Source organism: Xiphophorus hellerii, chromosome 19 (assembly GCF_003331165.1).
Source record: "Xiphophorus hellerii strain 12219 chromosome 19, Xiphophorus_hellerii-4.1, whole genome shotgun sequence".
Lineage (NCBI taxonomy): Eukaryota > Metazoa > Chordata > Actinopteri > Cyprinodontiformes > Poeciliidae > Xiphophorus > Xiphophorus hellerii.
In genome coordinates, this window is record NC_045690.1 from 11,549,758 (window position 1) to 11,572,097 (window position 22,340).

Sequence of the window (22,340 nt, forward strand, 5' to 3'; positions counted from 1 at the left end):
AGTGCAATTTTTTTTACGCAACATGAGCTTAATCATACCTCGATGTTCCTCTGGACAAAGTCCTTCTGTTTGTTTTTTGTTTTGGAAGTTTTGCTGTTGCTCTCCACAAACCGGAGGCCCTCATTATTTGCACTGCTTCCTTCAAATGATGAAGTCAAGCTGTAAGGCGGCTTTTCAGCTGTCGAGTAAGACACGTCTTATTTCAGTGAAGAAACGTTTAAGAATGCATCTTTTTAAACATGATGAAATATTCACTAATGAAACATATGCTAACATTTCAGATGTGTGTTCCTGGGGAAAACACAGAATTCCTCACTCCTCTATAGCTTCTGTTTAAAAAGTTTTTTTTTTCTCATTCTCTGGGATTTTAATACCATAAAAATTCCTAAGATTTTTATTAGGAAATTGTTGAAGAGTGACTAAAGTTTTGCAAAGATCTTTGGAAAAAAGAAAATGTCACATTAATGGAGAAAACCTACTATTACAGGCTTCGTGAGCTTTTAGCGCCATCCAGTGCACAAATTTGTTAACACAAATGAAAATAATGTTCTAAAGTAGCACAAGCTCACCTTGCTGCAGGCCTTGGTCGTCCCCATCATGCTCACAGTCCGGAACCTGGGTCTCAAACACAGGTGCATAATGGTCCTCTTCTTTTGTACCTTTGTGATAATAAAACCATATTAGCGTGTATGGCAGACAGGCCTTCATTGCCTCTCATAAGCAATCATACTCCCTGAACTTTTTCACATATTGTCATAACACAACCACAAACTTTAGAGTATTTTATTGGGACTTTATGCTATAAACCAACACAAATTACTGCATAACTGAAACATGGAGGGAAAACTGACTTTTTCTTTTTACATATAAAATTCAAAAGTTTTTAGCATGTATTTTTAATCCATCATCTTCACCATGATACCCCTAAGCAAAATCTTGCATTTCATATGCTCAAAATAAATAAAGATTTCATTTCATTTCCATAGAAAAGATGCCTTGTTTACAGATTGTCACAAGGTATGTGGTAAATGTGTTGAATAAGCTGATCTGTTCACATCAGACCATAAATGGCTAACACTGAACAAAGTGGTTGTCATGATTTGGAAATGCTGATCTTGTGCAGGGAGAGTAGAGCTGGTTAGAGTTCATTAGAAGCTACAGATTTAGACCTGCTGTATGAAATTTGTTAAACGATGCAAAAGATCCAAGATTGGGCCAAATGTTCACATTTCAACAGGAAAACATTCCTAAACATACAGACAGAGCTACAATGGAACGGTTCACATAAACACATATTAATGTACTAGAATGGTTCAGTCAAAGTTCAAACATAGGTCCAAGTGAGAATCTGTGAAAATACTTCTAAACTGATGTTCATCAATTCTCTTCATTTAATCTGAATGATGTTAAAATATCATGTAAAGAAAAGTAAGCAAAGAACGTACATAATTTTTCTACATACTTCAAACAAAATCCACTACTTTGACATAAAGTCCCAATGAAACTCACTGAAGTGTGTGGTTCTACTGGGTCAGAATATGAAAATGTTTAAGGCATATCAACACTTAAACCAGGTACACCACGCTTTTTAGTAATGTTCTTAATCGGTGTTGGATTTACACACAAGTGTAGGCTTCCAAAGCCAAAAACAGCTTTGTGTTGAAAGCTTCATGAGCACAGTCAGAGTATTTGTCAGGTTTTCTCTGTAAGAAAAAAAAAAGAACAGAGCATATAATCATACATTATGCAGCATAAATGTTACTCATTTCATTAAAAAGACTATTTTCACCTGGCTACCCAAGCACTGATGTCATGTCTACCTGGAGCTCTTGCCACATTTTTGCTTGGAGTTCTTTTCTTTGACACCGAATTTCTTTTTCCTTGAAAATTTCTGCTGACAGAATTTCATCAAGTCGTCTCATTTCCTCAAAGGCTCTCTGCAGCTTTGAATCCTCATTTTCATCTCCTGTAACCTCAGCAAAAAAAAACTGATGTGAAAGAAGCATTTATTCTTTGGTATGCATAATGGCGCAATAGCTTAATTGTAATTAAGTGCTGAGTTCAATTTGCAAGCTGTGCATTCATATGTTTCTGTCAGTTTTAATTTCAAACTAACAGAAACATCTAATTGTTATTTTTAAGTGTTGTTTCTTAATTTCAGATTTATTTTCTGAATAAATAAAGGTTTCACTCTGAGATGATCTCATTCTGAAGGATGAATTTATTTTCAAGGTTTTTTTTTACATATAATGTGTGTTCCTTTCAGAATTGCATTACTGAAAGGAAAAACTATATTTGCGGGCGTGTCTGCGTGTGTGTCTGTATAAATAACTGAATGTAAATGTTGCCATCCATTAATAATTATGTTAAAATTACGCTACTAGAAATCATCTTTTCATTTTATTTATTCACAGTTCTAACTTTGAAACCACTACTTGAATGAACATTTACCTTTACCAGGTCCTGTGCCTCTATTATGGTGTTCCATTTCTCCACTGCCATTCTGCTTTTATAGAAAAGAGTTCTCTTAAGCTATAAAATATACCTTTATTATGTTTAAAGCCAACGTGAAAGAGTTGTTTATCTACCTGGAAATCAGCAGAATCGTTGCTCAAAACAAGCAGCTCAAATGGCGCAGCAGGACAAAATCTGTTACCAGTTTGCTCGGTCGATGCAGGTCGGGAAATATTATCTAAACTACCTTTAAGGATTTCCATTGCATTATTTACTGGTTCGCTAACTATAAATATGGAGTAGTCTAACTGCAACAAGCCCTTGTCAACAGTTTCTTCCCCTTGTAAACGGTCGGTAACTACGGACGCAAACACTCCCCGGATGTTGTTTCTCAGACACAGCTGACGGTGAAGCGAAGCAGCCAGCAGTAGCTAGCGCAGCGGCTTCAGCTCGGAAGGTAGCCAGCGGTTAGCTCAGTACCGCTGCGCTGCTCATATTACAAACAAACGGATTCATACATAGCCAACGGGTTTCTACCAAAAAAAGACACAATTCCCTCAGCTTCGCTGAGACATTGCTATTAAATGTCTAAATCGTGAGGTTGTGACGGAGGAGGTTCGGAGGCCGTGTTTTTTGTGGTAAGTAAATGATCCAGCTGAATCTGCGCTTAGAGGAAACAAGCAAAGAACGATAACATTGATTCACTTAGCTTACCATATCTATCAAAGTCATGCGGAATATTCAGTTTCTAGAGTCCGACTTATGTTAGAAAAACTCAATATGCTAACAATATCATTCTATGTTTTGTTTTTAAGGTGCTGAAATAGGTGGAGCAAATATGTTAAATGATAAGCATTTGGTTTTCAAAGCCCCTTTTCTGAACATGACCAACAATCAGGGAAGTTAGTCTTGTCTGTTTAACGGTACTGGATGAAATATTTCTCTCTGTAATTGCGCTCAGTTATATCACCGCTACAATCACACCCATTTTACTGGCAGCTTTCCAAGCTCTGCAATGTACCTGCACCAAGCAGGTGTCTGCATATGATGGCGGTGGAAGATGGTCTATTTTATTGTTGTGTATCTGTTATGATACATGTATAACTGTATTGTTCTCGCCTTGGTGTTAGGTTGAGTTGATTCCGAAGGGGAAGATGTGCAATGGAATTTTAGAGTCAATTTCAAATGCCTTTTGGGCCCACACCTCAGCCACCGAGCGGTCCTTTGTGTTGCTGCTGGTACTGACTCTAGCGTCCACTGGGCAAGGTTCAGGTAAGACAGAGCTCATGTTTGCATATTAGAGTAAAGCGAAGGTTTATTTGTTTGTGCATGTAATATGTAATCCCTAATTTGTTTGGCTTAATGTTTGTCTAGTGTTTAGTACTCTGTAGTTTTTTTTGTTTTGTTTTGTTTTTTTGCTGTTGTTTTTTTTTTTTTTTCAGATCCATACCATCAGTATGTATTGATAACAATATTAAGTATATTATTGCATGAATTCTATTGAACTATAATTAGTTAATTGTGATTGAATTTAAATATGGTAAAATACACGCATTGTTTATGTTGAATAGAAACTACATGATAAAATGTTAATTTTGTAAATGTTTATCTTATTTCAACATTGAAACATTTTGTCAGTAAAAATTAATTTTATGTTTTAATCATGAAATTATTGACAATGACATGACACAATAATAATAGCAACAACAGACAAGAGATAACTCCATTATCACATCAATAAAAAATTATTTTTCTCCTAATCTGCTGTTTTGTTCAGTGGTGCTCTTGTGCTAGTAATTTAACTCTGCTGTTCAAATGCTTATGTATTGTTGTTACTTATTACTTATAATTGTCTGTCTAGTCTTATGTGTCTTGACTGTTTGATTGTAAAAACCTGAACAGAGCTGTACTATTAATCTCGTTTTATGACAATAAATCTAACCTAATAATTTGTGACCGCCGAAGGTTTAAAGTCAAAATGATCGTCTTTTTATTTTTTCTATTTCTCCTATAGTAGTGCACACTACTGGGTTGTTTGTTTCACATCCAGTAACTAGTAAAAATGTGTACCTTGGGCCATTTAGCCCAAGGTACACATTATTATTTTGTTTTACTAGTAATTTGTGTTTTTGACCAAATACATCTAAAGAACACATCTAAATACTTTTTAATACAACCAATCCAGTATTCACTTGATAAGTAAAAAGAGTCCACCTGTGTCTAATTTAATGTGAGTATAAATTCAGCTATTCTATGAAGTCCTCTGAGATTTGTTAGAGAACATTAGTAAACAAACAGCATCATGAAGGCGAAGGAACACAGCAGACAGCTCAGTTAGAAAGTTGTAAAGAGTATATTGAAGGTTCTATCTAATGTGACAACAAAACGTTTAGGTGCAGTTTTAACTAGCTTGAATCAAGTTTGTCCTATTTTTCCGTGTTACTGTTTTGTGTTCCAGACTCTCAAAACTTGGAACATATTTGTTGTTTTAATTACGCAGTTTCTCAGAAGTCCCTTTCTCTCCACTCCTTTCTTTCCCAGGATGTGTGAGGCCTTACATGGTCCAGAACAGCTGGGTAAACCTCACAGAGACCAACAGAGGCTTGTTCCCAGTGGGCACAGTGCTGCAGTACAACTGTGACCCCGGTTACTTGCCAGATGGACCCAGCATCCTTACCTGCACCACATCGGGCCGGTGGTCCTCAGAACCTCCTCAGTGTATACGAAGTGGTGGTAAGGCACTCGAAGCTACCTTTCTCTATCAACCAGACTGCCATCTGATTCTCATAACTTCATTTTCTACATTATCGAGTTTTAATTATCCTGCTCTCGCGTTTCTAAAACTGCAGATTTTTTGACCAGTTTGCCAACATATAAGCAACTTTTAAAGCTGCGCTGCTGATTTGTATGTTGTGCTTTTCCCTCATCAGCATGCCTACCCCTCTCCAAACCTGAGAATGGGGGCTACACCTGCCATCCATCCCCATGTCGATTGTTTTCACATGGCACTATAATAGAGTTCATCTGTAATGAGGGCTTTGCTCTCAGTGGAGATTATCCCTACCTGACGTGTCAGGATGGACAGTGGGACGGACCAATGCAGATCAGTTGTGTAAGCAAAGGTTGGTCAATATATTACAGTTTTTAATCTGTTTGTCCTAAATACACACCTGTCACCAAAATAATAAATGTTTAAAATTTGTTCAAAATTTAATAGCAGACTGGCAATCCCTGGTTTTAGTAAAACTTTGATCTAGATTTGGGTGATTCTGAATTCTCCTAGAGAACTATAAAAAAGAAAGATATAAAACAGCATTCAGATACTTTTTCCATCCTTCATAAATTAATGAGTTTTATTTATTTACAGAAGCTTTCAATTAATGTTAAAATGCTGAGTTTTTCCCATAAAATGATGAGACCATGATAACTTAAAAACGCATAAAAATTTCACGAGATATTACTTTTTAAATGCTTTGAGACAACATGTTGTATACATTTGCACTTTATATACAAACTGAATTGAATTGAAACTTTTAAAATTCATCATAAAACAAACTGCTCAGAGTGACTGCTCAAAAATGAAATGTTGAAAACATTTCACTTTTTTTCAGATGGTATAGTATAAATATTGACATTTCATCACTGGCCAATTCTACAAAATAACAGAAAAGATAGAAGAAGAAGCTGATCAGGAAGGTTCCCAAGAGACCAACATTTACCAAATACCAAATACCGATTGCGTTCTGCATGTGACGACAATCTGCTGTATTCTCCATATGTCTGGACTAAGCAGTAGGGATGGAAGACAGAAGATATTTCTGTCAAAGAAATTATTGGTGCTCGGCTAAAATCTCCTTAACCTTTGTGAAAGACAGAGCATCTTTTTTGTATTCCGTTTAGCTTCCACATTATCTGCTGGAAGTGTAGCTCTCTCTCTCCCACTCTCTCGCAGCCTGAATAATCAAGACGTGTTTCTTGAAATGTCTCAGAAGCTAATTGAATCTTCTTTTGGGCAATGACAGCTTCCTCACTGAAACAAGATGTCAATGTAACATGGTAGCAATGTGTGTTCACTGATTGGGCAAAGATTGTTTTTGAGTTCCAGCTTACTGGTCAGTGGTCAGAACCATTATATCTGCCAGTTTTTCAGTCAATAGTAGATTATTTTTTGGTACTTTTATCTTTTACTCTCAAAACAATGAACTAAAGACCAATTAACAATCTGATTTTTTTCCCATGTCACGTTTATTTAAGGTTGCATTAGACCCTCTGTGGTGCAACACGGTTCAACTAATCTGACAGACACCAACAGGAGCTTGTTTCCAGTGGGCACAGTGCTGCAGTACAGCTGTGATCCAGGTTACCTGCTGGTCGGTCGCAGCATCCTCACCTGCACTTCGATCGGAGACTGGTCCTCTAATCTTCCTCGCTGCATACGCAATGACGGTACACATGGGATGCCTTTCTGAGTGTACTAGAAGTGTTTACAGTAGGTTTTGAAAATGTCATTTTTTCTTTCATTGGCAGTTTGCCAGCCTCCATATCAGCCAGAAAACGGAGGCTACACCTGCCACCCATCCCCATGCAGACGATTTTCTCACGGCACTGTCGTGGAGTATTTCTGTGATGCAGGTTACATTCTCAAAGGAGACTACAAATTCAGAACCTGTCGCTACGAAAAATGGGACAACATATCGCCAGTCACTTGTGTTATTAAACAAGGTGGATGAACTACTATAAAAATATTTGAAGAGTTACATAACTAAAAAAGAATTCTGCAAAAGAAGTGCATTTGTCACTAATACCTTTTTGTTTATTATTGTGTCTCTTTTTTAAGGCTGTGTAAGACCTTCGATGGTCGAACATGCTTTAACTAACCTAACTGACATGAACAGTAGCTTGTTCCCGGTGGGGTCAGTGCTGCAGTATAGCTGTGAATCCGGTTACCTGTTGGATGGAGCCAGCATCCTCACCTGTACCACACCCGGACACTGGTCCTCAGAACCTCCTCGCTGTATACAAAGTGACGGTAAAGATGCATCATTACTCGTCTTTGAACTCCATATTTTGCCCAGAGTATCAACTTCATTGCTATTCCTTCCTATTTTTTGATAATGCTGTTTGACTGCTCTTTACCTGGTGTGTTATATAAAAGACATATGCTTCTGTTATATTTTCCCACATAGTGTGTGATTCTCCACATCAGCCAGAGAACGGAGGCTACACATGCCACCCATCCCCGTGCCGAAGACTTTCTCACGGCAGTGTGATTGAATACTTCTGCGAAGAAGGTTATGTTCTGAAAGGAGACTATAAATATCTTACCTGCCAGTACGGCCAGTGGGACAACCAAATGAAGATAAGCTGCGTCATGGAGCAAGGTAAAGAATGTGACACATATAAACCTTTAATATGCTAATTTTTGCAGCACGATAACTATGTTGATTGATTCTCTGCCCCAAAGACCACATTCCAACTTTGCCTTTGGGAATGCCAGCCTTGTCCATAGTTGCTTCCACAGCAAGTTCAGTGGCTTTAATCCTGCTGCTGGTGGTGCTGTTTGTACTTTTGCAGCCTAAACTCAAGTCCTTTCATCGGTGAGTCGTCCTTCCGAATATTATCTTGAATCTGCTCTTTGTAAAAACAAATGAACAAATTGTAAATTATTTCCGTAGACGTGACCATGGGGTATCGGGGCAGCCTGTCTCCATCATGGTGGAAGGGGTCCAGGTGACTCTTCCTTCCTACGAGGAGGCTGTAAGCAGCAGTGGAGCTTCCACACTCAGCCCAGAGTCCAGAGTCCAGATAGTGTTGTCTGAGGGTCAGCATGCCTCAGCACTAGAGGCCGGCCCGTCGAGGCCATCTTCTCTCAAACAGCATCAGTCCGAGATGCCTGTTGTTCACCCTGTGCTGCAGTCCTCCTCTTCCTCACCGTTGTCTTCCGGTTGGATTCTGGAGCATGCAGGTGCAACCGGATGCACCGCCGCTGCACGTAGAAGGGCATCTGCAGGCAGTGACCAACACAGCCTGTCGCTAGACTCTGAGATGGATTACTCTGATGGTAAAAAATTAGGACACACAAACATTTTTCTCCATGTCTGACGTTAGATTAGATGAAACTGTAGTGTTTTAAAATCTGTTATGATTACCTAAATTATTTCTATTTGATAAATGCCTGACTAACACTTGAAAGATAACTTTTTCACAGTCAAAGCTTAAGTTCATTAAGATTTATATGCTTTTAAACAATTTGGGAAAACTCTGATGATGATATCAGGGAGAGACTCAACAACTTCCAAAATGTTTGGGTCATCATTGAGTACAATTTCCAGACATGTCAGGGTGCCATATTCATCTGTTCAAAGAAAAATAAACAAGTGGAAAGCCAATTCATGGTGCAATACAGGAAATGTGAGTATCCACCCCAGAACATCAGTAAAATACCATTTAAATATGTGTGTTGAAGCAGGTTAGAATCTCAGTATACATAGTGAAACATGTCTTGTTTCAACCTGGGCTAAAAGGCCACTCAGAAAAGAAGAAGTCATTGTTAAAAATCCAATTTAAAATTTCTAAATGCATTCAGGGACATTTTTTAAACATGCCTTGTGGAAACTTGATTGATTCAAAATGGAAGTCTTTGGCCATAGTGTATAAAAATATTGAGGCAACATGTAGAAACATCAACCAGGAAATAAGTTTGGTAATCCTAACTGACCTAAAACAGCAAGGTTTGGTTTGTTTTATTTTCAGACGCCAATCATTTTAAAGTTGACGTGCCTTTTTACTCAGTGTATGTTAACATCATGTTTTAACTGCATGTAATATGAGTTTCACCTTTTCAATTGAATTATTTATATTAGCTTCCCAGTGATATTCTAATTTATTCATATACCCCAGACACAGTTAACTTTTTTTTTTTTCCATAGATATGCCATTACTGAAGGAGGCCTGAAGCATACAGAAGAGACAAGTCACCAGTACTGACCTTTACTGGTTAACAGACTTTTATCAGCAGAGATGACGCCGGTTAATGAGTGAAGCTCTCATTCACTCTGAACATGGTTCATCTGACCATCCCAAAGGAATACAGATGTGGAAATTACATGTACATATGCTTAAATTAGGCATTCCAACAGTGTGTACGTTTGTCTACTTTCTGAAAATGCAGAAAAAATGAAAGGAGGAGGCAGGTTGGAATGAACGAACGTGTCTTAAAAATGACGCTTTGCAGTTTATTGAGCAAATCTGTAAACTCATTTTGTAAAAACAAAAGTCTGACTTGTTTACTATTTACATAAATCACACGTCACTTAAGAAACACATTTGCTAAGATGCATGAACCCACATTACTATTGAAGTAGTAAAAGCTTATAGTGTTTTCTTCTAACATTTGGAAGTTTTAGTCAACAGTTAAATGTCAATATGTAGGATAATACTACATCCATCCTATTTCTCCTTCTGGTTTTCCCTCTTCATGCTCATATTCTTTCCCTTATAAGGCCTTAGCTTTCCACTTCTATGCACAGGTATCTATATTATGTGAAATAAGGAGTTTTAAAAGTGAATGTCAGTAAAATGCCCTCACTGCTTAGTGATTGATTATCTGTGGCATTGTGAAACACCTCACCTGAAGATATTGTATTTTGTTAAGTTATTGAGGCTGCTGGGAAACTCCTGCTTCAAGCCTAAAACGTGTTTATTTATTTGTGCCGAGAAAGCTGTTGATCAGCTGTTGTGATGCCTCTGCAGCTCGTGTAGTCTCTCAAAGGTAGTTTGTAGTTCATTTTCCTTTGGATGCCGTAACGTCAGATGTGACGTGAAGTGTTTGGGCAGATACGTCCGTCAGAAAAAGCAAGATAGCAAAAAGAACATGTGTACAGATCGGTGTAATTTCAGTGTTTGCTTTATTTGACCTTTCCACTGAGTTTACTTTTAGATTAAAAGGTGTATGATTTTGTTACAGCTGCGTTCTGATATATGTAAAAAAAAAAATTAAGGTCTGATTATTCTGTATACATCATGTAAATTTGATTAAATATTATTTGATGTGTTCAATCTGCTTTTATCATTTTTAGTGCTGTTTTCACATCACTTGTCTTATGGTGAAATGTTTCCATAAATTTCATGGCATGAATGTAATGTTCATTTTAGGCCTTTATAGATATGTTTTTTTGTTTGTTTGTTTTTGTTGGGGTTTTTTCAGGCGGAATGTTTTTACCAGAAACAACCTTACTGAATTTTGACACAAGAAAGTAATATAGTTAAAAGCAAGAAAATAGTGTTTGGTTGATTGTTAGAAACTGGAAATTGAAGTGGAACGTCCTGACCTCAATCTTACTGCATATTTTTTGCATGCTATTCATACCAATCTGATCTCATTGACCCACTTTCAACAAATTGTGGTCAAAGAATGAGATTCCATCACCAGCTGCATGACCCAGCTGGTGATCAGCACCAGGAGGAGGTGCCTGGTTGTTGTGGTTGTATAAGATCCCCCATGCACTGCTGAGCCGCCTTTTTACTAAATGAATAAATTGTTGAATTCTGTCTTTTAGCAAGATTACCAAATTCTGTAAAGATTTTTGAAGATTGGTCATCTCGGAGAGCAGAGGCATTTGAAAGCAAACAAACGGTTTTTGCACACAGAAAGATTTCAGACACATTATCAGTCAGTGTTAAAGTTAGTTTTATGATTAGCCCAGCATTCCTCTCTCACAGTTAGAAAGATGTTTTGCAATAATACAATGAAATGGAATAATCCCTTTTCAGGATAATGAAGCTTATTGAAATTAACGTAATCTGAGAGTGTTTCTCAAACACAATTGTTGTTTATAAAGCTAAAAAAAAATTCAACATTTGTGGAAGTACAGAAAACATTTTGGCTGTGACAGCAGGTATTTTTGACTGCCAAGGCTTTGGCAGACTTTCAGTCAATGTCACAGGTTTGAATAATGGCACACCTTTTTAAGTAGTTTCTCCAAGAGTGCATTGGTCTCTTTGTAGATCATTGTTTCACCTCTTCTTGTATGGCATCAACATTCTCCCATTTGTTTGGATCTGAATAAGAAAAAAAACATGTGTTTTGATTTGCTTCAAGTTATTATAAATTGCAGGCGATTGCCATATTGGTCATTTGACCCTGTTCTTTCAGCCTTGCTCACATAAGACATGTTGTTCCAAAACTTACCTCCATGTGGTGCTGTGACTCTTTGGTAACATTTGAAGCACAATGCCAGAAGGAGGGCCTCTGCACACTGGAATGTGATGTACAACAAGGGGAATAAAAACCAGGGTCCAATGGACTGTGGAGAAAAGGCCACCTTAAGAATGGTGGTGCACAGCTGGATGTTTTGACACCCTGTCTCCATGGAGATGGTTCTGCTGCATCTAAGAAAAGGGGGTGAAGTAATTTTTAGAAGCTCAGTGCTTCAATGCCCTGTGCTTAAGGTATATCAGTTCAGTTATTGTAGAAAGTGATGAGGTGGAATTTAGTAATAAGAAATTGGTTTCATATTTAAGTTGCTAAAGCAAGTTTGCCTCCTCTTCTACCTAAAGAACAAATAGTGTTTGATACTGTAGAGCTATATGAGCTGAAGATTTATTTATTTTTGCATAAAACTAAGCCATAACCTGCTTGTTTACTGAATTAACTGATGAGTAACATGTTTTAACCTACTGTGGGCTGAGTCTGCAAATGACCGACATGATATATCCCATTATAAAACCAATCAGAGGCATCAGTGCAGTCACAGCGAGGACGTCTGGCATGAGGATCATCCATATTACATCCTTCACAGCGAGACCAGAAAGGACAGAAACTATGATGCTGGATATTATCAGGATGCTGAGACCAACCTGTCAAATAAGCAATGTCACATGGGTCAGTCATTTCACTAAAGAATTGAAATGTCAATTATAATATACTAACACTTAGTAAGTCTTCCTGTGGAAACTAAAATTTCAGTGGTTGCTGCCACCAAGTCTTGCTGCAGATCTTTTGCAGTCAGTACCAGGTTTTTGACCTGCTGCCTCCTCCAAGAGTTGAATTTTAGTTTTAAACAAATCTTTGTAATAGCAGCTTTATTCAGTTAGTTCAACTGTTTCCTGAGTAATTTGTTCATAGCATGTACCTTAACAAATTATAGATACAATTACACTATTTATAGAGCCCTTTAGCTTACGTATACAACTGCACGTCAGATTGAGCAATGTAGCGTGACAGGTGGGGACTCCAACACTAACAAACATTTGGCTTGCACTGTTCTGTCTTGGCATCCTGAGCATCAACCTCAGTTCATCATTGTGTGCAAGAATGAGTTCCCCCCCTCTGCTTTCTCTGTAGCTCTTCCACAAATGGGCAAGAGGTTACGTGTACTTTGAAGTCCAAAAAATTCCGAAGAGTCCAACATTCACTGAAACAGCACACATACCAAATTTCCGGCTCAGGGTTTGTTATTAGAATACTTTTTAATTTCTAAGTAAGCAGATTAGCATAATTTATATTCATAAAACATCATATCATAAAACACAGATGTTTTGAATATTCCAGGATATCATCAGTGATGGATAAAAGGTCATTGTGATTAAACATTCAGAAAGCTGTTCTTCGATGAAAAGTCAAATCTCATGGATTTTGTGCTCTTGGCCCCAAAATGCTTAATTGTCATTTCAGGTAACTGGCAGAAATCATGCTTAAGCTGCAAATGAGATTCATACAAAAGAAATCTTTGTTTGATTACTTACATTTGTTACAGTTGCAGAGTAATTTGGTTTGTAGTGGTTGATGAAAATGCCGATAGCACAAGGCAACAGGGTAAAAACAAGAGCAGTGATGATGCCGACATAAGGAACAGCATCTTTCAGACCAGTGAAGCCCTGGCTGAAGATGTACAGCAGCAGAGGCATGAGAACCAAGGCAGCGATGCTGGAGCAAGTTGTCATGACGATACTGCAAGAATTTCAAATAGGTGAAATAGGAGCAGTTTTTCTTACAATTGTGTAAAAAATTGCATATTTGTCTAGGTTTACCTGAGATTCATGTCACCTTTTACTGAGAGAGAAAAAATGTTTGATAAGCTTCCTCCTGGACAGCAGCCACAGATGAGTACAGTTACAGCCTTAATTGGATCCATCCGGAGGATTTTGGTCAAAGAGAAAGCAGTCAGGGGCATTACGCAGAACTGGGCCAGCAAAGCAATGGCTACCCCTTTTGGCTTGAGAAGATGGGCCTTAATTTTGGAGATCTCCATCGTGCAGCCGAGGGAAATCATGGTGATGAAGAGGATGATCACGGTCAAAATATTAATGGCTGTGTTCATGGGTTTGGGAATGATCAGGATGCCCATGCTGCCATTCCCAAGGATGATACTATCATTGTAAATGGCAGCAATTTCCACGTAACCGGTGGTCTGATTCATCATGGCAGTTCTTCCAACACTAGTTTTATTGAGTTGTGGCTTGCACCTGTCACACAAATTAAATAAAAACAAGAGTACTTTTTGTGACTAAATTATTTATTTCTGGGACAGAAAACACAGTTTAAGATGAAAGATGCGTCTATCCATTGAATTTGAACCTCCTGCAGACAGCTACTGTCAACAGTAGGGCAGCGTATGCGTCATTTTTGAAAGGCTAAAACAAATTAGCATAAAACTCCCACAGTAGTTTTTAAGTGATGCTTAAAATAACTCAAGGTGTAACTACCTATGAATAGTTAAAGTGTAAATAGCAAATTGTGTAAATAATTTGGAAGAAAAAATTGTTTGTATGAGTAGTCTTACCCCCTGAACTCTACTTCCTGTTTTCATGATAGATTCACAAACCTATTGTATTTTAAATTTAAGTTAAATCAAAAAAAAGGACACATAATTTTTACCAATAATAATCGGAAAAGGACTGCAAAGACATTTTCGTTAAATTTCTTCCCAACTTTATTCCAACCATGTCTGCCGTGTTATTTATTGTGTCATCACAAGGGATTTCTTCCCAATCTGTTCTATTTCTTTAGAAACTTCACTCAGTAGCACACACAGAGAAAAATCTTCTCACAATTTTTTTTGATGTGTCAAGTGGCCTAAGATTTGTTCTTAGTGAAGACAATTAAACTGGAAGGTCAGACCTCCCCTTGGACAAAGACAGACAAATGTTGGCCTGGGGTACTTACTATTCAAATCACATTTTCCACTGGAGCAAAACAAGCAATAGCTCTCAGCCCAGAAGCCTTATAAACAAGATTTATATCATTTAGAAAAATCTATTATTTAACTAGTTTTGCGTCAATGTGGAAAATTGCATACTTGTGAGCTCAATGTTTGTTTTAGGACTAGTTCTAACACAGTCGTATATAAGATTTTGGTCTGTTCATTATTATTATTCACACCAACTTCTGTTTTTAGTGATTTCATTGTTTAACTTTGTCTTTAGTTCTACTTATGGCTTTCATGAAAGCTTTAGACATTCAGAGCCAAATTAACAAAAAACACTGTATTATAAAAACAACTCTTAAAAACACAGTTAGTTGGCTAAAGGAAATGCCTTAGCAACTAGATTTCTTTAGGAACTTCAACACTCAAAAGAGAGAGTTTAACTAAATAAGTAATGTTAAAACTAATGTTATTATGAGTGGAAAAATATCACTTACCTCAATTTCAGGCAACTGGCTGCAGTGTTAAACTGTAGAAACAGGCACACTCGTCTTCAAGCTGACTCAAATTCTTGTGTCTGAACCCTCAACTTTGTGTTTGAGCCCCTTTGTCACATGCTCTTCTAACAAAATGGTTGCTGTAGATGCTGCAGGCAGCAAAACAAGAGACTAACAAAGGGATTTTCAGATGCTTTCAAAATGCCATGCTCATATGAATCCACTTTCTCCCCTTTTTAATTGCTATTTACTAAAAGAATTCTGCCAATTATGCCAGCTCCCCAAAAGCCCCCTCTTCTCTTTTCTGTCTTTTGGGGTCACTACAGAAAAATTAGAGCTTAGTAATCTTGAAATATGAGGACAGAATGTAAACGTTTCTGTTCCTCTTAAATTGCAGTGGACTTAATTTTGCAGAAGAAACATACATGTTTTTATATTCACAGACAGTGGATTGGTTGCCTGCCAGGCTTGTCGGTGTTCCCAAAATAAATCTTCTCAAAATCGACATTTTTACACTGAGAGTGAAACTGTTACATCTAGTAACAGTAAGATAACTTTAAAATATTAAGAAAAGTTATTATAAAAATATATATATATTTATTTTACCTGTTAACAATAGTAAGTTTTCAATTATCAATGGCCACAGCCAACTACTTATTAAAGTATTACTGATTATGCTATTATATTTTAATGATCAAGAACAGTTCAATTTGTGTAATTTCCATAAGGCAGTTAGTGCCACATACTGTGCCTTGCACAGGTATTCATACAGAAAGAAGTTGTTCTTGTTTTATCACATTACTAACTTCTGTGTATTTTATTAGGATTTTTTGTGATTGGCCAACTGTTTCAGCATAATTATGAAGCAGAAATAAAAAGGATCCATAATTTCAACAATCTTTTCATCCATCCAAGTATCCATGAGATGCACAACTCAAGTAAAATAATCTGTTGCTTGGACAACAGGCAGCATTACATGTGTTGGGGGAAAATAACTACGCATAACCCTGTGAAACAAGATTATGGCAGTATCTTGTGGTGGTGATATTCTTACTGGGAAAGAATTAGGAAACTGATCAGAGTTGAAGGGAAGATTTATAGAGCTATGAAGATCAGGTTTACTTCTTTTGACAGAAAGGGCTTCCTTTAATAGGATGTATGGTAAACCTGTTACAGGTTGCAAAAGACTTGTGACTGGGAAAAAGGTTTGTCCTCCTACAAGGTAATGAAATTAAATATACACTCAGAGTTGCAATGCTATGGCTAAAGTCAAAGCCTTCCCTGTGTTACAATGATCCAGTAAAACAGGCATGCACTGATTCCAGTCTCACTGAGCTCCAGCTATTTTGTAAAGAAGCACAAGTTTTTTGCTTGTACTTCAGAAGAATGAAAAGAATGAGCAAAAAATGTACATTCCTATACCTGCATATCTGGTAGAAATGTACCTGGAAAAACTTGCAAGGGGTTGAATTTTTATTTAGAAATCGATTTTATAACCGTGTATATTTTTTTTTTACTACAGTTCACAAGTGTGAATGACAGTTTCACTGAGACAAAAAGGTAATATTTGATTGTAACACAACAAACTTTAAAAAACACTAGATCCTTTTATCATATTCATTATACGAACAAATAATGTTTCATGCAATAACTCATATGTAACCATGTTTTGTTTTGTTTTTTACCTGTATACAAATATTTCTTTTAATTAAAAAATATATCTTAAGGTTTAAGTGATGGTTTGCTCAACATAATATTCAATGGTCTTATGAATGCAAATGGAGAACCATGAATGACAGGTGGGGGAGGGATGCTGAAGTGAGCAGGGCTGCCATCTGGTTTCATAATTATATGTTGGACCAAGTGTACGGGGGCCTGTTGTTGACGCAAACAATAAAAAAATGGCTACTCAAACATCACAAAACAGTCATATGGATTAATCCTGGATGCAATAGTGGGTTTTAATGTAGGAATAGGTTTGAATGTTTGACAAACATCTAAATCTACATACTGCTTTTTTATTTTCTATCTCTCAATATATAACAATATTACAGCAATTACACTAAGCATACTGAGTCCTGAGATAACTGGATTTCTAACTTGTAAAGTAGATTTTTTTAGCGTGGGTACGTTCTAGCCCTTAGCTTTTAGGGAATTGTAGTCTTAATGTAAAAATTGTACCCACACCGAAAGTAAATTGATGTCAACCCTGAACACAATTTCCCATAGGGCGTTGCTCAACCCGCGCCTGCGCCGTGCTTGTTTTTCCCGTCCATGTGTCTCTCGTCATGCGTCTGCCGTAGCAGCAGCAGCTCCGCGTAACGTTTTGTGTGTTCGCCTCCAGTTGTCGCTGCACTTTGTTTTGACAGCTGCCTGCTTTCTTTTCTAGAACATTTTTTTTACTGAAGAATGAGCGAAAACGATGACATCGAAGTCGACAGCGATGTACGTGATTCGGTTTCTTCCAGCAGTATTAGCTAGCCAGCCTTGTTTAAACGGACTGCAGCGCAAATATAAGCTGCTGAACACCGAAGCTATGTGAGCTAGCTCAATATTTTTAAGCTAACACTGAACATATTTTTTAAAACAAGTCGACAAAATTCCTGTTTGTCTCACATGTTGAAGTATTTTCTTGTAAATAAAAGCAAAACACACAAACTGGACTGAGGGAACTGTACATTTTATTACATTAACGCATTATATTGTTGCTTATATAATGTTCCTATGAGGTACTTCATCATTAGCTTGCGTACAGACGTATCGTCACAGTTTCTCTACGCCCGTACATCAACCAGATGTAGTCAAATGTATAATAAACTCCTTGTATAACTACAGTGCTCCACATTAAAAACGTGATGCGACAGTCACGAACAACAGTTAAGCTGTTGCTGCAAGAAGGTCAACTCATGGGAGGGGAAATTCTCTGAACATGTTGTACTTTATTTAAACGAAATGTATACACTTTCCTCTTATTGATGTTTTCCGGTGTGTATGTCAGAAACATACTAAAAAAAAACCCAACAAATTTTGTTTGCTGCAATCCGTGCATTGCAGGTTGGGCCCACCGTGTTACTATTGTAGCTACGTCGATCGCATTGAGATGGTCAAAATATACTGCTATACTGTTTTATCTACTAATCTTGGATCTGATTAAAAAGGGCGTGTTTCGTCCTTTAGCCCGCATGGTAAATATTGCATATCAGCATTGAAAAGACATGAAGTACTTTAGTGTTCTGCTGGTGTCTCTGCTGTCGCACGTATTCCTTGAGCTCCCTACCGACTTGGCCCTCTTAAAGTAGTTGTTTTATTTCTACGTATAATCCCTCTGTATTGTTTGTTTTTAGTTAGAAAAACAAAATAAATACATACGGTATCAACTGATTTGGTTTAGTGTGACGTTGGCTGACAGTGGAGCTTTGATGGGAGTCACTTTCTGACATATCTTCTGTGTTATGACTTATTATTTTACTGTGGATTATCCTCTCCCTGGTTTCATTAAGCTGGGATGTCCAGCATCAGATCATCTTACAGCCACTGGGTGCTTGCATTTTATTTAGACGTTTGTACAAATGCTTTCACAATTTTTTGAAACACTTAGTGAATTGAAATCCAGAAAACTGCACTCACAAATAAATCCAGATGTATGAAACCATGCATATGCATGGATCCAAACAACTCTCCTTATGACATGCCAATCTACATGAAAATGAGCACACGAGACATTATTCATGTAGCTGCTACAATCATAGAGCTACTGTAGAAACATTCGTTCATCACCCGTGGAGTTGCTGTGGGGCAGCGTACACACACATTCTTCCTGTGAAACCTTTCAGATCCACCAGCAGTGTCTGTAGCCAAAAAGTTAATTCAGTGTTGACAAATAGAGTTAAGACCTGATCCTGCATTTGTTGTCGCAGTTTCAGTTGCTTTAACTTTTAATAATTGCTGCTAATTGCTTGTAGATATGGGCAAGTTTAAATGAGTAGAGGTTTTGTTTACATTTCTTGACTTACATCTGCATATCAGGAAAATGTGCAGTTGGGTTATTAATGCTGAAAATTGCAGTGATTATGTCAGTAATTAAACCCACATTTTCTGTCTTTATGGTTTCTTTTCATTTTCACCACAATTTTCTGGGAGCTTTATCATCTCAGCCACTAAAAATATACATTTCCTTTGCATCAACAGTGGTTATAAACCATCCAAGTGGCCAAGTGCAGATATGTAGAGTGTGAGTGCGTGGTGCTTAAAATATGATATTCAACAGAATATTGAATCAATGGGTTCCAGTACAATAACATAAAAAAAATATTAATGACTATAATTAATTCTATTGTTCACCTTGATTTATGAAGATCAACACATCTACCGTAACTACATGGCATGGTGTCTTGTCTTTCCATTTTTGAAGATTGACAAAGAAAAATGAACCTCTGTCACGTCATAAATATACTTTGGGGAAAACAGGACGTTTGATCTGAGTTTTGGCTCTGGCCACTGCGGAACAATTACAGTTAAGATGCTTGACAGTCTCTTCACTTCTTGTGATTCATAGTAAATATGTAGTTTGCTGGGTAGGGACCTGTTTATCTTGAAGCGGCCCAACCTTTAAAACAGGCAAAGAGCAAACAAGGATCGCATTCCTAAAAATGTCTCTGCTGCTTCCTCTTGCACAGGAATTTGTACACACTGTGAACCTTTAAAGTTGAAAACAGGCCATCCTGGAAACCATGTTCAAATTAGTTAACAAGCCCTTTAATTCATTTCATGAAGTGTTTAAATAATTTTTTAAATATACGCCATGTTGTTTTGAAGAAACGCCTGTATAAAGTGTGTGTGTGTCTCTCTGCAGGCAGACAAACGAGCCCATCACAACGCGCTCGAGCGCAAACGGAGGGATCACATCAAAGACAGCTTCCACAGCTTAAGAGACTCTGTGCCTTCATTACAAGGAGAGAAGGTCAGATGGACTAAATATTACTGGTCACGTTTCAGACAAATTTTCCACTGTTAGAATCCGATATAGCGTCCCATGTTTGGTTTGCTCCACTTTTATGTCGTGCACTGATTTTGAGTCATGAGATGTGGAAAAATAATGCTCTTATCTGTTTAATCAGTGGCATTTAGTCATTCAACTGTTCCTCTGTGGTAATGCCATGGAGAAGCAGAAGTTTAGAGGCTGCTGCCATGTATTTGATTGGTAACATGATTCCTATGAATGGACAATCTATGCAGTGTTTGCTCATCTGTCGGTTTATGTACAGCAGATTAGATTTGTGTCAAATAAAAAAAGTAAAACCTGTGCTGTTTCTTGCCAAAGTTCATACACCTGTTGAACTTTATCACATTTTGCCACGATACTAGCCAAACCTTGACAAATTTTATTGAGATTTCATTTGATAAAACAACTTGAAGTACTGCATGGTTATGACGTAGGATACTGATACATGTTTTTTTTTTCTTTTTTAACATTTTTACTATTGAATATCTGAAAGGTGTGGCATACTCAGCTCCTGGTGCAACTGTAATTGCAACAAAGCATATTTCTAAAGAGAATTGATTGATGCATGCCACACTTTGAAGAGTTTTGTCAAAAACATTTTAAAAACAATTTTTTTATTTTTTAATTCCATCCCAATTAAGTACATTAAAACTATTTTGCTTTGACAGGCTTCTCGGGCCCAGATTTTGGACAAAGCCACCGAATACATCCAGTTGATGAGGAGGAAAAATCACACCCACCAGCAGGACATTGATGATTTAAAGAAGCAGAACGCACTGCTGGAGCAACAGGGTATGTAGAGGAATCATACAGCTGATGACTGCTTTTGCTCACTTCTTTACATTTACCGTCTTGTGTCACTCGGTTTAGTCCGTGCCCTGGAGAAAGCCAAAGGGAACTCTCAGCTCCAAACCAACTACTCCTCTGACAGCAGCTTGTACACAAACCGCAAAGGCAGCGCGGTGTCGGCCTTTGACGGCGGGTCTGACTCCACCTCTGAATCGGAGCCGGACGAGCCGCCCAACAGGAAGAAGCTGCGTGTGGAAACAAATTAGACTCCTGGTGGTCTAGACGGACTTTTTGTATCCACCAGCTCTTCTTACCTGCCTTCCTTCTTACACCAGTCAAGAAGATGAGGTGGAAACTGTCTTAGAGGTGCTGTTATTGTGTGTCCAAAACGCTTCTACCTTGCTGTGTCCTTCCGGCAAGCTTCCCCTCTCTGTTTTTGTGTCCCTGAAATGACTTTTAATACACCCAAAGTGTGGCAGCTCAGCAGTTTTGAAGGACATGTTGTTTGTAAGACCTCATGATCACATGTAGAAATGGCACAGCATGAAGCTTTAGTAAAGCTGCAAAAACAAGCTTTTCTTTTGGTTGTTTGGGACAAACTTTGTAGTCCACCAAAGCTGTACAACTATACCAGCTTTGTTGAAATCATGATCAGAGATAGTTTTTAATATTCGTATTTTTCCAGGAAAGAATGTGAATTTGTCGTCAGAAAAGGTGTCCATCTTTTAAGAAGCAACCTTCTTTATTCAGGTTAGGTGGCTGAAATAATGTCTTTGAAAATGTTGTTTTAGTGAATCCCTCTTTTAATGCACTAAAATGTATTTCATACCCTTATATTGTAAATTAATATCTCTGGTCTCTGTAATGATTGGCTTCAGAGTAGATCAACTTCCAGTTTTAGAGCATCTGAGTATTTATTTTCCTCATTTTTTTATCTCAGTAAATATATAGATATATATATGTGGTTTTAAAAATATCCCTCAATTAATAGTGAGTGTTACACAACACAGTTGAAGGGCAGTAACCTTTATTTTTGTTAATGGAAGTCCATTTCAGTGTGTTGTTTGTAACACTATATTCCTTAATGGTGTCAGTTCTGCACAGAAAAGCCTTCCCTTGACATATTTGCCTGTGCTGGGAATGTTGATCTTTAAAAATCAGAAAATAATGTGTGTATGTAATCAATATTTGTTCCATTCCATGGAAATTACAGGTATGTTGTACATACTGCCAATGGTTGTCTTGCAAGTTAAGGCATACCTTTATTATGAGACTATAAATAAAACTATTTTATCCTTTTTGGATGTACTTGTGACTCTGTGTGTGCTTATTAACTTATTTCACTAGTTGAATTTATTAAATGAAATACATAGGGTAAATCTTAAAAATGTTCTCCAGTGGTGAGGTGTGGATGCTGAAAAAAAAAAGTTAAGATGACAGTCTTCAGGACTT

At 37.4% G+C, this 22,340-nt stretch overlaps 4 protein-coding genes across 7 annotated transcripts in view; 2 read left to right on the plus strand and 2 right to left on the minus strand.

Moving 5' to 3' along the window:
• fsip1 (fibrous sheath interacting protein 1) overlaps nucleotides 1–2,790 on the minus strand; it is a 34,457-nt gene extending 31,667 nt beyond the window's left edge. The window contains exons 1-6 of one of the 4 annotated variants that reach the window (XM_032547189.1): nucleotides 2,589–2,790; nucleotides 2,452–2,503; nucleotides 1,821–1,966; nucleotides 1,625–1,703; nucleotides 570–659; nucleotides 39–178 (exon numbers count right to left, since the gene is read on the minus strand). In XM_032547189.1, coding sequence (XP_032403080.1) covers nucleotides 39–178; nucleotides 570–659; nucleotides 1,625–1,703; nucleotides 1,821–1,966; nucleotides 2,452–2,503; nucleotides 2,589–2,717 — 636 coding nt within the window. In that variant the 5' untranslated portion in view covers nucleotides 2,718–2,790. Of the gene's footprint in view, nucleotides 1–38; nucleotides 179–569; nucleotides 660–1,624; nucleotides 1,704–1,820; nucleotides 1,967–2,451; nucleotides 2,507–2,588 lie in introns of all 4 variants that reach the window. The other 3 variants (XM_032547188.1, XM_032547190.1, XM_032547192.1) reach the window with 3 other exon arrangements.
• A 99-nt stretch (nucleotides 2,791–2,889) lies between these two features.
• Nucleotides 2,890–10,512, plus strand: LOC116708989 (sushi domain-containing protein 4-like). The gene is made up of 11 exons (XM_032547187.1): nucleotides 2,890–3,092; nucleotides 3,585–3,726; nucleotides 4,996–5,187; nucleotides 5,385–5,576; nucleotides 6,709–6,900; nucleotides 6,982–7,176; nucleotides 7,292–7,483; nucleotides 7,641–7,835; nucleotides 7,919–8,051; nucleotides 8,130–8,515; nucleotides 9,384–10,512. The coding sequence occupies exons 2-11, from the start codon at nucleotides 3,609–3,611 to the stop codon at nucleotides 9,407–9,409; spliced, it is 1,821 nt and encodes a 606-aa protein (XP_032403078.1). The 5' UTR covers nucleotides 2,890–3,092; nucleotides 3,585–3,608; the 3' UTR covers nucleotides 9,410–10,512.
• Nucleotides 10,513–11,126: 614 nt separating this feature from the next.
• On the minus strand, nucleotides 11,127–15,223 carry LOC116708991 (sodium/bile acid cotransporter-like). Its single transcript, XM_032547193.1, has 6 exons — nucleotides 15,098–15,223; nucleotides 13,486–13,920; nucleotides 13,201–13,405; nucleotides 12,134–12,312; nucleotides 11,645–11,844; nucleotides 11,127–11,514 (listed from the first exon to the last, which is right to left on the minus strand). Exons 2-6 carry the CDS (start codon nucleotides 13,875–13,877, stop codon nucleotides 11,462–11,464), a joined length of 1,029 nt encoding a protein of 342 aa, XP_032403084.1. The 5' UTR covers nucleotides 13,878–13,920; nucleotides 15,098–15,223; the 3' UTR covers nucleotides 11,127–11,461.
• A 2,148-nt stretch (nucleotides 15,224–17,371) lies between these two features.
• On the plus strand, nucleotides 17,372–22,196 carry LOC116709476 (protein max-like). Its single transcript, XM_032548019.1, has 4 exons — nucleotides 17,372–17,542; nucleotides 19,950–20,057; nucleotides 20,768–20,891; nucleotides 20,970–22,196. Exons 1-4 carry the CDS (start codon nucleotides 17,507–17,509, stop codon nucleotides 21,152–21,154), a joined length of 453 nt encoding a protein of 150 aa, XP_032403910.1. The 5' UTR covers nucleotides 17,372–17,506; the 3' UTR covers nucleotides 21,155–22,196.
• The last annotated feature ends 144 nt before the right edge of the window (nucleotides 22,197–22,340 follow it).

Coding starts and splice junctions, on each gene's coding strand:
- LOC116708989 (XM_032547187.1), top strand. CDS start 3,609: ATGTGCAATGGAATTTTAGAGTCAATTTCAAATGCCTTTTGGGCCCAC. Junction 3,727..4,995: donor GTCCACTGGGCAAGGTTCAG/GTAAGACAGAGC, acceptor TTTCTTTCCCAG/GATGTGTGAGGCCTTACATG. Junction 7,177..7,291: donor CACTTGTGTTATTAAACAAG/GTGGATGAACTA, acceptor CTCTTTTTTAAG/GCTGTGTAAGACCTTCGATG.
- LOC116709476 (XM_032548019.1), top strand. CDS start 17,507: ATGAGCGAAAACGATGACATCGAAGTCGACAGCGAT. Junction 20,058..20,767: donor CTTCATTACAAGGAGAGAAG/GTCAGATGGACT, acceptor TTGCTTTGACAG/GCTTCTCGGGCCCAGATTTT. Junction 20,892..20,969: donor CGCACTGCTGGAGCAACAGG/GTATGTAGAGGA, acceptor CACTCGGTTTAG/TCCGTGCCCTGGAGAAAGCC.
- LOC116708991 (XM_032547193.1), bottom strand. CDS start 13,877: ATGATGAATCAGACCACCGGTTACGTGGAAATTGCTGCCATTTACAAT. Junction 13,406..13,485: donor AAAGGTGACATGAATCTCAG/GTAAACCTAGAC, acceptor AAATTCTTGCAG/TATCGTCATGACAACTTGCT. Junction 12,313..13,200: donor ACTCTGCAACTGTAACAAAT/GTAAGTAATCAA, acceptor CTTATTTGACAG/GTTGGTCTCAGCATCCTGAT.